This window comes from Danio rerio, chromosome 16, assembly GCF_049306965.1.
Source record: "Danio rerio strain Tuebingen ecotype United States chromosome 16, GRCz12tu, whole genome shotgun sequence".
NCBI lineage: Eukaryota > Metazoa > Chordata > Actinopteri > Cypriniformes > Danionidae > Danio > Danio rerio.
This window is the reverse complement of record NC_133191.1, coordinates 1,735,001-1,751,427: the sequence shown is the minus strand read 5'-3', so window position 1 is coordinate 1,751,427 and position 16,427 is coordinate 1,735,001. Positions and strand designations below refer to the sequence as shown.

General features: G+C 36.5%; 1 protein-coding gene across 2 annotated transcripts in view; it reads left to right on the top strand.

Moving 5' to 3' along the window:
* Nucleotides 1-16,427, top strand: part of ascc3 (activating signal cointegrator 1 complex subunit 3) — a 260,712-nt gene that overhangs the window by 116,232 nt on the left and 128,053 nt on the right. For both annotated transcript variants that reach the window (XM_073925683.1, XM_073925682.1), the window contains exon 11: nt 775-939. In XM_073925683.1, coding sequence (XP_073781784.1) covers nt 775-939 — 165 coding nt within the window. The remainder of the gene's footprint in view (nt 1-774; nt 940-16,427) is intronic.

Below are 16,427 nucleotides of genomic sequence, written 5' to 3'. Positions count from 1 at the left end.
AGTAAACAACCCCCCTGGAATTCTCCCGAGACATGTAAAGGACATTTTTCTTAAGACTTAGCTGCTCACAGACCTACTTTCCTCCAGTCATTTGTAAAGGCATTGTTAATGAAAAACAAAGCGTCCTCTATGAGAGAGAGAGGACAAAGTGAGACCGGTGTACACAACACACGTTAGATTACACACATTAGATGAATGTTAGTCATATAGGAAATGTTCGAGGGTGGTATAAATCTCACGTCACGCACACACAATCACTCACATCTGCATTAGCGCTTTTAAACAGTTGACTATTCATCCAGAAAATGAATCGTTCATCATGTAGAAAACCATTGCAGATCATATGTTGTTGATACCAGTCGAAGACACAAATGTATATTACAGCCTCCAGTGTTGCTGGTTTATCTTAACCTGGCAATGTACAGTTGAAGTCAGAATTATTAGTCCCCATGTTTATTTTTTTCCCCAATTTCTGTTTAACAGAGAGCACATTTCTAATCATAATAATTTTAATAAATCATTTCTAATAGCTGATTTATTTGATCGTTGATGACAGTAAATAATTGTGACAATGGCTGTGGTGACGACATGGAGACAGATGGGATCCAAGTGCAAGAAGTTTAATAGTTATTAGCAAACAAATCCAAAACACCAGGCTAAATCGTAGTCAAAAAGTATGCAGGTTCCTAGTAATTCAGATTAAGGCAAGTAATTACATTACTGATCGTGTCTCACTAGGGCTTCCACTCCTAATGAGTGTTTTTTGTGTTGTAGATGTTGGTGACGACTCCAGAGAAGTGGGATGTGGTGACCAGGAAGAGTGTGGGCGATGTGGCTTTATCTCAGGTGGTCCGGCTGCTGATCCTGGATGAAGTTCATCTCCTGCATGAGGATAGAGGGCCTGTTCTGGAGAGCCTGGTGGCCCGGACACTGCGCCAGGTAACACATTTAACATAAGATATATGATTACACTCACCGTGGAATGATTAAGATTATTGGTTTGTTTTTGTTTTTTAATTTTTTTTTTTTTTCAATGCTCGAATGCACCAACTTGATCCAAATTGACTGAAGCCTTATGAAAAAATCAGAAACTGAACTGTTCTGAATAAGTGTTTGTTTGTTTTTTGTTTTTTTTTCTGTTCATTGAGGCTGAAATTTAATAATTATCTTGGTTTCCACAAGAATTCATTCATTCATTTTCTATTTGACTTAGTCTCTTTATTCATATGGGGTTGTCACAGCAAAATGAACCGCCAACTGTTCCAGCATATGTTTTAAGTAGCGGATGCCCTTCCAGCTGCAACCCGTCACTGGGAAACACCATGATAATAAATTTATCATTTAAAATTTATTTATATTTGATATATATATATATTTACAAATATTTATTTAATTATACTTATTTATTTATGTATGTATTTTATTATTATTTTTATTTATTTAATATATATATATATATATATATATATATATATATATATATATATATATATATATATATATATATATATTTTTTTTTTTTTTTAATTATTAATTAATTTATTAATTATTTATTTTTATTTTTTATTCATTTTTATTCTTTTTCATTTTTCATTTTTTATTTATCTATTTATTTATTTTAATTTATTTATTTTAATTTATTTTTTATAATTTCAAATTTTTATTTATTTGTTTATTTTTATTATTTTTAATTGTATTTGTGTATTTATTCATTTTTTAAAATTATTTTTCATTTTTACTTATTTATTTATTTATTTTTATTTATTTATTTATTTTTATTTACACACAATTTTTTTCAGTTCATTGTGGCTGAAAAAATGATCAGATTCAAGAAAATAAAACTATTAAAATAGTAAACATTGCTGTCACCATATTAGAATGATTTATGAAATATAAAAACTAGAATGATGCTGCTGAAATTCACCTTTGCTATTATGGAAATACATTACAATTTTAAAATTATATATATATATATATATATACATATATATATATATATATATATATATATATATATATATATATATATATATATATATATATATATATATATATATATATATACAGTTGTTATGTATATGTGTGTAATATATATGTGTAATGTATGTGTGTCATACACATAAGCTTTCTGACCCTAAACATTAAAATGGCAAGGTTTATTAATAATATTCGAGTTTAAACCGTGTTTAGGCTTGCACTTTTAATTTGAAGACACTTTTGTATCTATCCAAGGATGGTGTGGTCACACGGTGGGTCAGTGGTTAGCACTCACAGCAAGAAGGTCACCGGTTCGAGTCCCCGCTGGGTCAGTTGGCATTTCTGTGTGGAGTTTGCATGTTCTCCCTGTGTTGACGTGGGTTTCCTCTGAGTGCTCCGGTTTCCAAACCCATGCGCTGTACAGTTTGAGTGTGTGTGTGAATGTGTGCATGGGTGTTTCCCAGTACTGGGTTGCAGCTGGAAGGGCATCCCCTGCGTAAAACATATGCTGGAATAGTTGGTGGTTCATTCCACTGTGGCGACCGCTGAAACAGAGACTACGCTGAAGGAAAATAAATAAATGTGTTTAATGGTTGTACAAGTCACTCATGATAAAAACAATGTGGATATTCATAAACAAATATTCGAATATGAAGTGAAAATTAATACTGATTTTAAGAATCTAGAATTAAAATAGTCAAATGGATTGTAAGATTTATGTTTGTATTTCTATTGTGTTAATATTACATTACATGTGCCTTATTATATATTGTAGTAGTCGAGCCTTTGTTTCGTTAATTCATGTTTCATAATTAAATCTGAAGGTCAGCGGTGAGTGAAATGTGTAAATTTCAACATGCGTCCTCGTTTAATATCTCAATACTGGTTATTACAGCAGCATAAAGTTAATACTGGGATGCAGAAGTGTGTGTGTGTGTGTTGTGCATGCGCAAGGGCCAAATAAAAATTTATGATCCGCATAAGGTGACATTATGTCCAATCTGGCCCTCAACCTAAATCGAGTTTCACACTCTTATTTTTAAAGCTTTTGGCATGCAGAAAGCTCAGAGCAAGGAGGCAGCGTCGCCTTTCCACTGGTGTCCTAGAATTAATTACCTGAAAGATATAAATAATAGCCGAGTAGTTTGTTGGTTCACTGTTTTGTGGTCCAGTTCCTGGGTAATTTCCTCCTCCAGTGGATGCGTGTGTATGTGTGTGTGTGTGTGTTTATCTTAAATCTTAAAAAAGGGGTAAAATGGTTGCCCTTTAAAGTTAAATATGATGCTGTTTCTTATGCCAGAATGCTTTTGAAATCCTCACACAGTCACAGGCCTGAAAAATGCATGCAAATGACAGACTCAACATTGTATATCCTGTGATGTGACAACTGCAAATGATCCTATTGCGATATATCGATGCTGATACCATATATTGTGTGTGCAGCCCTATGAAACGCACCAATATGGACTCTCTGGTTACACATGTGCTTTTTGAAAAGGTACTCCCCAGTGTTAGTTTTCATACCTTCTGAAACATCTTTGAGAGTCCCCCACTGGGATATAGGAACAAGTCATGTGTGTGTCTGGGTGTGTGCGTGATTGATAGGCTCCCCGCTGATGATGATTGACAGCCGCCCCGCACTAGAATCACTCTGGCCATTTGGGATATTAGTGTGATTATGCAAATCCTGACAGCCGCAGAGACGACAGCCCACATTACGGGGCGTCCCATATCCGCGTTCCGTTCTGACGAGCCGCAGTCAGGTGTCAATCACAGCAAATAAGCTCAAGCAAAGCCCACGTCTGCTCTCTGTGACAAAATACACCACTAAACCACCACCACCGTAATGCTGCCCTTCAAGGCACTGCCGACGGGCATGCTGTAAAAAAAACATCCTGGATGTAAATTGCATTATGGGATGTTGATCTCTGCTCCGTCCACTTTTGATGTGAAAATTCAACTCTACATTTTTAAAAAGTTACTAGTAGTTTTAAATTAGATTAGATTTAGATTAGATTAGATTCAACTATATTGTCATTACACATGTACAAGTACAATGCAACGAAATGCAGTTTAGGTCTAACCAGCAGTGCAATGGCAGCAAGTGCAGGATACAGGAATAAGTTATAAAGTGCAGATATAGGAAAACTGTAGTGATATTTACAGATGGATGTACTATGAACATTATATATAAATAATATAATGTGTAAGAAATAGGTAAGTCTGTAAAGTAATAGATAACGTGCTACCAGTTAATGACAGGGTTTCTGTAGCGTACTCATGCTTACTGACAACTAGGCTACGTTATTTAAGGGCATTTATTATGACATGGATAGGATGAAAACTGTGTTTCCTTTTTAAGATAAAGATATTTTCTTTTGGTAACACTTTATTTTGATGATCTGTTCGAGTAAAAAAATAAAATAAAAAATACTAATACTAATAATACTTCCCTTCTTAGACTTTACAGACCTGAAACTTGCCTTTAGTACTTATTCGTTGTTGCTCTTAGTTGTGTAAATAGCTTCCTTGTCCTCATTTGTAAGTCGCTTTGGATAAAAGCGTCTGCTAAATGACTAAATGTAAAAATGTAAATGTATTAGTAGACCGTCTGCTTAATATCTGCTGATACAGCTCCGTTAACTGACTATAAGAAACTTTGCATGTACATGTCAAGTTACACTAACCCCAACCTAACAGTCTACTTATAATCTAATGAGAATTAGTTGGCATGTAGATGCACTATTACTTAAATTCAACAAACGACCATCAAAATAAAGTGTGACCTTTTCTTTTAAATCTAAATGTATATATTTTTTACCAGGGTTGCTTATTAAACACTCTCTCATCTGAACTTGCCACGAGTGAGACGGAGAAAATGAAAGCACACCAGCACCGAGGAAAAATCAGATGCTCGAGACATAATCTTTAAAATAATGACATATTAGGAAAAAAAGTAAATATACGACAGAGGTTTGTGATACAATAATTACATGTTTATTTTCCACAGAGCGAAACAAATCATCCACCAGCACAGTTCAATATAGGTATTGAACACGTCACCATTTTTCTCATAAAACATTTTTTTTTTCTTCTTTTTAAAATATTTTCCAAATGATATTTAACAGAGCAAGAAAATTTTCACAGTATGTCTAATAATATTTTTTCTTCTGGAGAAAGTCTGATTTGTTTTATTTCGGCTAGAATAAAAGCCGTTTTTAATTTTTTAAACACCATTTTAGGGACAAAATTATTAGGCTCTTAAAGCTACATTTTTCTCTCGATAATCTACAGAACAAACCATCGTTATACAATAACTTGCCTAATTACCCTAACCTGCCTAGTTACCCTAATTAACCCAGTTAAGCCTTTAAATGTCACTGTAAGCTGTATAGAAGTGTCTTGAAGAATATCTAGTCTAATATTATTTACTGTCATCATGACAAAGATTAAATAAATCATTTATTAGAGATGAGTTATTAAAACTATTATGTTTGGAAATATGTTGAAGAAATCTGCTCTCCAGTAAACAGAAAATGGGGGAAAAAATAAACAAGCGGTCTAATAATTCAGGGGGGCTAATAATTCTGACTTCAGCTGTATCTCTAAAGGGGCTCTTGACTTGAAATTTTCCCCAGATGTTGATAACAACTAAATAAATCCGTATATGCACAGAAAACAAATCTGGACTGAACCATTACCTGCTTATACTACACTTTGCATATTTGGCAGAGCTAAAAACAAGACAATTTCTTCCATCGTGGCTAGTGTGGCGCAGATGCTAGAACCCGCCTTGATGCATGCGCGACATCGTAAATTGTATGGCAAGTGTAAGCGAATGAATTGGAAATGTGTCACAATTAAAACAACGTGTAAACGGACAGGCAAACAAATCAGATATAGGCAACAAATCAGAATTGGGCATCAAGACCTGACAGTGTAAACGGGGCCTTTCAGAGAAAGAAAATCAAGCTGTAGAATGGCCCAGCCAATCACCTGATCCAAATCCAATGGAGATTACCAAATAAAGCTCAGATTTGATAGACAAGACCCACAGAAGCATCGAGATTTTGACACTCTGTTGTAGTCTGTGAGAAACTCACACCTGAGCACTGCATGAGACTTTATTCTCCATATGAGAGGCATCTTTAAGCTGTCATCACTAAACAAGAATTTTATATGAAGTATCAAATAATTTCAGTAGTTTCTCCTTGTGTCTTTCTGTTTTTGTTACACATACCTTTTAGTTTAGGTTTATGTTTGTATTGTTGGGGTTTTTACTAAAATCAGTTTTAATGCCATGTTAGCAGCTCCTTTAGACGCATTATTCCCAGGAAAAAGCATCCAATACTTATATCCTCTGCTCTAGCCTGAGAGTATAAGTCGTATTAGATTCATAGTTTGATCTACTGCAACATCTGAAATAGCCAATCAGAGGATTCTGTAGCTCAGAATACATTAAATACTCCTCAAAACACTGAACACTTACATGCATGGTATTAATAAACTAGATGCAATTAAAACAAATGCATAAATAACTTACACAAACTAACCCCTGATCATCAATGTAAAATTCACACACTGTTTACAATGCTCATTTCTGCATTAGTTAGTTTTGTCCTCCATTATTTGAGCTGAGAGGAGCTTTCAGTAGTGGTGTAAAGTGAAAGGAAATGACTTCAAATGAGTCCGCTGTTTACTGTTCATGCTCTATTCGTTTGAAGTGATAACTGATACCAGTTCGCGCTCCTCTCACAGCCAAACGGAGCTTATTATCGCTCAAGATCACACCGCTGCGCTAGATTCTCAATGTCAGATTTAGTTTCTTTAGGCAGCGCGGGATGAAATCTTTGCACTTAATTTCAATTCTAAAAGGTAAAAGATAACAAGCTGGTACTTTGCGGGCGCATGTCACGGTGACACGCCGGGGTAGCTGGAGTGAGTTAGAATATACTCAGTCCTGATGGCGCCCACGTTTACTGAATTAAAGATGTTCTGCTTTGAGGTGTTTCTGTAGTGATGAAATAATAACACAATCTGATTTATTTTTTTGTTCCGTGCTTACAAAGCTACCCCGTAAAAACTGCTGGGTTCCTCAAACATTTGTTCCAGCACAAATCAATTAAGTCAACTTTATTATAAGTCGATTGAACATAAAATAATTGAGTTGTCTTGAAAAATCTTAAGAATTGCCTTGATTTAGCTCATGTTAAATGGTATATTATTATTCAATCATTCATTTTCTTTTCAGCTTAGTCCCTTTATTAATCTGGGATTCGCCACAGCGGAATGAACCGCCAACTTATCCAGCATATGTTTAATGCAGTGGATGCCCTTTCAGCTGCAACCCATCGCTGGGAAGCACCCATACACTCCTATTCACACTCATACACCATGGCTTACCCAAGCATACCCAATTCCCCTATTGCGCATGTCTCTGGACTTGAGGGGGAAACGTGAGCACCCGAAGGAAACCCACACAGACTCAGGGAGAGCATGCAAACTCCACACAGAAATGCCAGCTGGGGCTCGAACCAGCGACCTTCATGCTGTGAGGTGATCGTGCTGCTTAGTATGCCACCATGACGCCATTATATTATCATATCAACACTTTAGTGACCAATAGACTCTAGCTGCGTCCCAAATCGCATACATATGCACTATTCTACTCCATTTTGTAGTATAAATAGTGTAAGTAGTGCGTTCACATTGAAAACTCTAACAATTTGGGTATGCTAAATTGGCCATGCACTTAAATTACCTGGATGATGCACTCATTCAGCCGCTAAAATGAAGTGTGTAATGATGGACACTTCACTTTTAGAGAATCAGCTACTATTAACTAGTGGCTTATTACCTGCACGTTATTATGATTGAAGCCCCGGTCAGATCATACGACTTTTTATTGTCCGTTACAAAAGTCACTGTGTCAGATTATGCGGTTTAGTCTTGAAAACCTTCTTGACCCTTTATTATTCTTGTGTTCGCCACAGCAGAATGAACCATCAATTTATCCAGCATATGTTTTATGTAGTGGATCCCCTTTGAGCTGCAACCCATCGCTGGGAAGCACCCATACACTCCCATTCACACTCATACACCATGGCTAATTTAGCATACCCAATTCACATATTGCGCATGTCTCTGGACTTGAGGGGGAAACGTGAGCACCCGAAGGAAACCCACACAGACACAGGGAGAGCATGCAAACTCCACACAGGAATGCCAGCTGGGGCTCGAACCAGCGACCTTCATGCTGTGAGGTGATCGTGCTGCTCAGTATGCCACCGTGACGCCATTATATTATCATATCAACACTTTAGTGACCAATAGACTCTAGCTGCGTCCCAAATCGCATACATATGCACTATTCTACGCCATTTTGTAGTATAAATAGTGTAAGTAGTGCGTTCACATTGAAAACTCTAACAATTTGGGTATGCTAAATTGGCCATGCACTTAAATTACCTGGATGATGCACTCATTCAGCCGCTAAAATGAAGTGTGTAATGATGGACACTTCACGCACTCAACCACCGCAGGTTTGCTCACGTAGCGGAAGAGGCGGAGCTATCGGGCGCACATGTTGGATAACTTTATTTATTTTGGATGGTGAAAGCTAAATTCTCCTATGAGAGTGATTATAGCGCCTCCCGATGGTGAATGTGGTTATAATCACGGCAGGTATTATTTGATAACCTGATCGTTTATTTCACTGATTTGGCAACCGGCAAACGTGATCAGGGAAACGGTTTGAATTTCCGCTTAGTAAACAAACATTAGTGTGCCATTTGGGACGACACTACACACATATACTATCCTGTTGAGTGTGTAAGTGCATTAGTACATAGTGCATAGTGTATAGAGTGCCATTAGAGACGCAGCTACTAATAACTAGTGGCTTATTACCTGCACGGTATTATGATTGAAGCCCCGGTCAGATCACACGACTTTTTATTGTCCGTTTGAGCTGCAACCCATTGCTGGTAAGCACCCATTCACACTCATAAACTATGGCCAATATAGCATACCCAATTCCCCTTCAGTGCATGTCTCTGGACTTGTAGGAGAAACCGGAGCACCTGAAGGAAACCCACACAGACATGGCGAGAGCATGCCAACTCCACACAGAAATGCCAGCTAGGGGTCAAATCAGTGACCTTCATGCTGTGAGGTGATCGTGCTGCTCAGTGCACCACTGTAACGCCATTAAATGATCATGTAAACACTTTAGTGACTAATAGACACTAATAACTAGTGGATTATTACCTGCCTGTTATTATGATTGAAGCCTCGGCCAGATCACATGATTACAAAAGTCACTCTGTCGGATTATGCGGTTGAGTCTTGATAAAATCTTGACTTACCGTGGGCAGCAAATGAGCCAGACTACATGTCGCAGAGTCTCTTTTATTATTTCAGCAAACATACTCATTCACTGCACTCTAAGGGTGCTTTCACACCTGCCTTGTTTAGTTTTATTGAATCGCACTAGAGTTCGTTTCCCCTTTTGGTGTGGTTGGTTTGGGCAGGTGAGAATGCAGCAGTCGTACTCGAGTGCGCACCAAAAGCGGACCAAATAAGCGTACCGAGACCTGCTTGAAGAAGTGGTCTCTGTACGCTTTCAAACGAACCCTGGAGTGGTTCGATTGTGGTGAGAATATGATCCGTACTACAACAGGTCCAACTGCAAAAAGTACTGCACCTTTTGGACTAATCCAGCTGCCGTAGGCCGATGTGCTGTGCATTATGGGATATGGAGGAAAAATATTTGTTGACAGCGCTTTACCAACAGAGAGAGAAAAACATGACCTGATGCATCGTTGGTAATATTTTCGCAAGATGAGCATGTCGCAGTTTAGCTAAATTAATTCACGCCTCCTCCTGAAGTGACGAGCGATGCATTAAACACTGTTTTCCAGCCGCAGCCGCGCTTCATTTACGTAATGTATAGTTTGTCTAAAGCAGGGATACAATCAGCCAGCGCAGTCGCCCCTTCATAGTAAAAGGTTTTGTTTACCTGCGGGAGTTCACTGGCATTTTCCCGCACGTGAATTCTGACCAATCAATAAGCAGTTTAGGAAATATGTTCAACAACATCTGGCCAATGAGAGATGAGGATTTTGTCAGATGACTGCATTTTGGATCGTTTCAACTGGTTCGGACCAAAGCCAGCAGTGTGGTGTGAAAACGACCCAAAGACAATGCATCATTTAATACCCTTGGTGCAGACCAAATGAAGCGAACTACAGATGTGAAAGCACCCTAAGTTGACCAACTATGACTTGAAACCTGGAAATGTGAAAAGGGTCTACACCTAAACCCAACTACTATCTTAACAAGCATCAATAAGCAGCAGATTAGGAGTGCATTGAGCTAAAAAAGCATAGATAACGGTTTGTTAATATCAAGAATTATACTATAATATACAATACGACCCTAAAATGGCGGTGGAGGTGAAAGAAGATCACCCGACTACTGATTTTGCATCATTTATTTGCGGCAGATGTCTCTTGTAAGGAGCTCGTGGTTTCCCTTTACTTGCTTTACTGATGTGTGAAGAGCTGGTCTTTGGGCGTGATGTCTGAAAGCCCAACAATCAATGCAAACAATCAGCTTGATTCCTGCTGATGAAGATGACTGCTTTGTTGTTTTTTCAGTCAGTCCTTTCATCGATATGTCACCATGAAGGAAACTTGAGATGTTACTGCTGTTGTTGGATACTTGAATCAACTACAGTATCAGAAATCAATCCGGCAAGACGTTCAGCGAACTGTCAAGCGGATCGGCTTTCATTTAGACCAATTTTCCACAACCAATAGTAGAGTCCTTCTAATCAAACACACTTAATTCCGCTCAACTCATTAGTAAAGACAGCGAGAAGTGAACGGGATGGATAAGAGCTGTCTGAAATGCTCTTGATGTGCCTCCAGGATCAGAGATTGGACTCTTAAATGCTCTGCACTGTGGGGAGAACGCCAACATGCAAACTCTACACAGAAATGCCAACTGGCCAAGCCAGGACTCGAATCAGTGACCTTCTAGCCGTGAGGCCACAGTGCTAACCACCGTGCCTCCCTAAATAGAATGATGTATATAAAATAAACTCATCATGCCCATGCAGATGATGCAGTAGTGTTTTCAGACTGTCCGGGGTTTGATGCAATAAAGCCACCACAGCTCCTTCATAACTTTACTTTGACCTCAGTTTTGTTTGGAAAAGTTCTAAAACAAAGGTAAAGTGCTCTGAATTATTCATCCTCTTTCTCTGCTGTAGTATGTTTGCACAAAGCAAGTCAATCATTCTGCAATGGCATTATCAAATGTAGACCTTTGTCTATTTCTTTTTAGCCAAGCTAAGATTAAAGTCAATCCCACTTTACCTCTCTCTTTCACCCTCAGCTACAAAGACATTATAAAAATCCCCAGTTTAGTAGTTGGTGGTACGGTGGCTCTGTGGTTAGCACAGTGTCCTCACAACAAGAAGGTCGCTGGTTTGAGTTTCTGTGTGGAGTTTGCATGTTCTCCCCATGTTGGTGTGGGTTTCCTCCGTGTTCTCTGGTTTCCATCACAGTCCAAATTCATGTGTTATAGGGGAATTGATTAACTAAATTGGCCATATTGTATAAATGTGTGTGTGTGTGTGCGTGTGTGCGTGTGTGCGTGTGTGCGTGTGTGCGTGTGTGTGTGTGTGTGTGTGTGTGTGTGTGTGTGTGTGTGTGTGTGTGTGTGTGTGTGTGTGTGTGTGTGTGTGTGTGTGTGTGTGTTAGTGTGAGTGTGAGTGTGCGAGTGAGTGAGTGTTTCGCAGTACTGGTTAGGTTACATTTTTTTTTTTTACAAAAGAGGATAGAAAAGTTGTAAAACTCTACATTATTATTATTATTGTTGTTGTTATTATTATTATCATTAAAATTATTATAATTAAATTTTTTAATTTTTTTATTATTATTTTGTGTTAAGTTATTATTATTTTTTTATGTTATTTTATTTAATCTTATTTTTGTTGTTATTTATTTATTTGTATTATTTTTTATGTTTTTATGTTTTATGTTGTTGTTGTTATTATTATTATTATCAATAAAATTATAATTAATATTATTATATTTTTTATTTTTAAATTATTATTATTTTGTGTTAAGTTATTATTATTATTATTATTATTAAATTTTTACTGTTTTTTATTTGTATAATTTTTTATCATTGTTTTATGTTATTATTATTATTATTATTATTATTATTATTATTGTCTATATTTTTTTATTCAATTGGCCAAATTCTGATTAAGGAAAGTTGAGTGTCCAGTTTGTTATTTGTAATTTATATTAAAACAGATTTATATAAAAAATGTATATTTAAAAAAAATTATTATTATTATTATTATTATTATTATTATTATTATTATTATTATATTTTTATTTTTATTATTTTGTGTCATTTTGTTATGATTATTATTATTATTATTATTATATTTTATTATTATTTTATGTAATTTTATTATTATTATTATTATTAATATTATTATTATTATTACATTTTATTATTATTTTATGTAATTTTATTATTATTATTATTATTATTATTATTATTAATTTTATTATTATCTATAATTTTTTTATTATTCAAATGGCCAAATTCTGACACTCTGAAAGTTGAATGCCCTGGCCAGTTTGTTATTTGTAATTTATATTAAAATGGATTAATTTAATAAGTTTACATTTTTAAAAAATTAAATAAGTGTTTTTTTTCACATTTCTTAATTCCAAATCTTTAAAAATCATCAAAAAGTGTAGTTATGATGACCATCCGACAAGCTAATCCAGCTAAAAATAGGGCTTAACATCTATTTAAATCAAAGGTGCAGTATGTAAGTTTGCCACCCAGTGGTTGAACTAGGTACTCCACGCCTGGTTCAAAACAAACGCTAGCGCAGGTTGCCAGATTGATGAAACGAATGAATATTTTTTTCAGATTTCATATGTTTAATTCTGCACATTTCAAAGCAGAGTATCTGACTTCGGCATTGTTTTTCAGATAAACAAGAATGTTCACTTAGGATGTTTCTGAAATATCTGCAAGCATATGCTGGTGTTTTATGCTTAATACGAGTTAGAAACTTAAATACAGCACCTTTTAATGGGAAAATGAGGCCCACTTTTTGAGAAAAAAACAACCCCACCTTTCACCAGGCTGGCTACGGTCCTGGTTAGACATTAAGTTTCATACACTACACACAAAGCGATCATTTTCTGTCATATGCAGTAGTGAAGTGGACTATATAGTTGTTTTGGTTCTAGAAGCAGCAGCAGCAGACAGCACAAAATCAAAGAATTTCTCCCCACAACACGGCGGAAATGTTTTCCTCTGTCTCCTATTTTAATTAGGCTGTGTGCACAGTAGTAGAGGCAAAAGTCAACACAATTTGAAGGTATTCCTGTCTTTAGGAGACTTTGAATTATTGATCTCTGCGCAGTAAGCAAGATCGTGGCCTGTGGAAGTAGCAAAATGAGGAGCATCATTAATAAAATATGGCGGAGGAGAGAAACTGTTACTGGGCCTTTTTTTCTTCTCTTCAGCAGGAAAAACAAAAGCGCGGTTGATATATTATGGTTGTTGAATATTTTAGCGTCTCTACTGTAATTCATGTTTTTGTCATTTCTGTGTAGACGCTGTCAAGCGCTGAGCCTTTTTACATCAATACGCTTGTGTTGCTTATTTTAGCCGGACTGGGCAGTCTAAATATAGCGCTCGCACACCCTTGGGAACCAGAAGTGATTATGGGATGGTTCAATTGTGATTATTTTATTTCTTTTCTCACAGGCGAGCATGTCTAAGCTAAGTTAAATGTATTCCAGCTATTTATATTAACTTTATCTAAACAAATCCAGTCCTTAAAGCGGCAGTTCACCCAAATTCTGTCATCATTTACTTGTTTTCAAACCTTTAGGAGTTTCTTGATTCTGTTAGACATAAAATAAGATGTTTTGAAGAATGTTGGAAACCTGTAACCATTGACTTCCATAGTATTTGCTTTTCCTGCTTTCTTGCACGTTCACAAACCCAGCAGAGCTTTGCGATCTGCTGACCAACTTCTGCTTGAAGTCCCTCAAGATACAAGGAGTGGGGTGATCGCTCTTTTGCAGTGGCAGGTCCTAAACTCTGAAATACCCCTCCTGATGAGCTTCGTATGATCACTGACCTGTTACTTTTTAAAGCCAAGCTTAAGACCCACTTGTTTAAATGGGCTTTTAATGCACAGCACTGACACTTGGTTATGTTTTAGGGTTCGGCTTTTTTGTTGTGGTGTTTATAACTTGCTTTTACTTGTGTGAAGCTCTTTGGTCAAGCTTGGTTAAAGGGCTACATAAATAAAAGTTGATTGATTGATTGATTGATTGATTGATTGATTGATTGATTTGATTGATTGATTGATTGATTGATTGATTGATTGATTGATTATAGTATTTACCACAAATCACTATGGTACATTTCATATGTGCTATAACCCAGGTTGTTTAAAAACAAGATTAAGATTGCAGTTAACATGGGCTGCACGGTGGCGCAGTGGGCAGCACATCCGCCTCACAGCAAGAAGGTCGGCTGGGTCAGTTGGCGTTTCTGTATAGAGTTTGCATGTTCTCCCCGTAGTTTTCCTCCGGGTGCTCCGGTTTCCCCCACAAGTTCAAAGACATGCGGTATAGGTGAATTGGGTAAGCTAATTTGTGTGTGAATGTAGGAGTGTATTGGTGTTTCCCTGGGATGGGTTGCAGCTGGATATGCCTCCAAAAGCGGTTCATTCCATTGTGGCTACCCCTAATTAACAATAATAATAATAATAATAATACATTTTATTTAAAATCGCCTTTCTTGCAACTCAAGGACACCGTACAATCAACAAGAGCAATAAAACAACAAGAGAAAACAAGAATAAAGGGACTAAGCTGAAAAGAAAATGAATGAATGATGTAATTAACATTATTGGAGGACTAATATTTGGCTAATGTGTGGATTGTAGAAGTTGCAGAGTTTATGAACCTATAATATTATGCAAAATAAAAATCAAAACAAAAGTGAAATAAACATGAAAATAAAGATGATTTATTTCACACAGTTATTATTAGCCCTTTTGTGAATGCTTATTTTTTTTTTCTTTTAATATTTCCCAAATGATGTTGAACAGATTCAGGGATTGTTCACACTATTTCCTCTATATATTTGTTCTTCTGGAGAAAGTCTTATTTGTTTTATTTCAGCTGGAATAGAAGCAGTTCTTAATTGTTTAAAGCCATTTTAGGTCAATATTATTAGCCCCCTTGAGCAATATTAGTTTTGGATTATCTATTAGAACAAACCACTGTTATAGAATGGCCTGCCTAATTACCCGACTTTAACCTTATTAAGCTAATTAAGCCTTTAAATGTCACTTTAAGCTGAATACTAGTATCTTGAACAATATTATGTACTGTCATCATGGCAAAGATAAAATAAATCAGTTATTAGAGATGAGTTATTAAAACTATCATGTTTAGAAATGCACTAAACAAAATCTTCTTACCGTTAAACGGAAATTGGGGGGAAAAATATATTCAGGAGGGCTCATAATTCTGACTGTATGCAGGTTTTATGAGCCCTGTCACAAATGCTTGGCAAAGAATATTTTATATGATCTGTTTGACTCAAATGCAGCCATCATGTTTTTGAATGTGCTGAAAGCCTTTCAGAATCAATGATCCCGACACCAGTCTCATGCATCTCTACACAGTATTTATACGCCGCTACTTTAGTTTCCTCTTCAGCAAGGGCAGCGAGACGGATCTCCTCGGCACATCATTACTGTTACCTCACAGACATAAAAGTGCACTCTGCCATGTCGTTTATTAAAAGAAAGAGCTTGTCTTTTAAACCGAACCCACAGTAAAAGTGTCACACAGTCCACAGAGGACAAACACCGAGATGATGGAGCTCTGAAGGCTCGCACTTTATAACCCCTCCAAATGGTGTTGTCTTTTGCGCACCGCTGATAAGCATTTGGCAACCTGCAGCATAGGAATAGATGACATTCAGGTGTTAAGTTGGGGAAATATTTTAAATATTGCTGCTTTTGTAAGTTCCCCCTTTCATAAAACATCTCAAATATTCCTAATTTGTGTTTCTGAACTATTTAGATCAGCAATACTTTACTTGCAGTTAGATCCAGTTTTGTATTGGAACAAGTTTTGTACTTTTGGATTTGGGGCATGGAAATATTGGGTGGCCTAAATTCTAAGTCTTTTAAAAGATGCTTAATTTGGTTTAAGGCAGGACTCTGGCTAGGCCCAAACGTAATCTTTGCACACAAGCTTTGCACATTTGGATTATGGGCACTTAAATGTGTCACTGACAGACTCATTGTAGCATTTTAGGTCTTTAAAAAGATGCTAAAGGGCGGCACGGTGGCTCAGTGGTTAGCACTG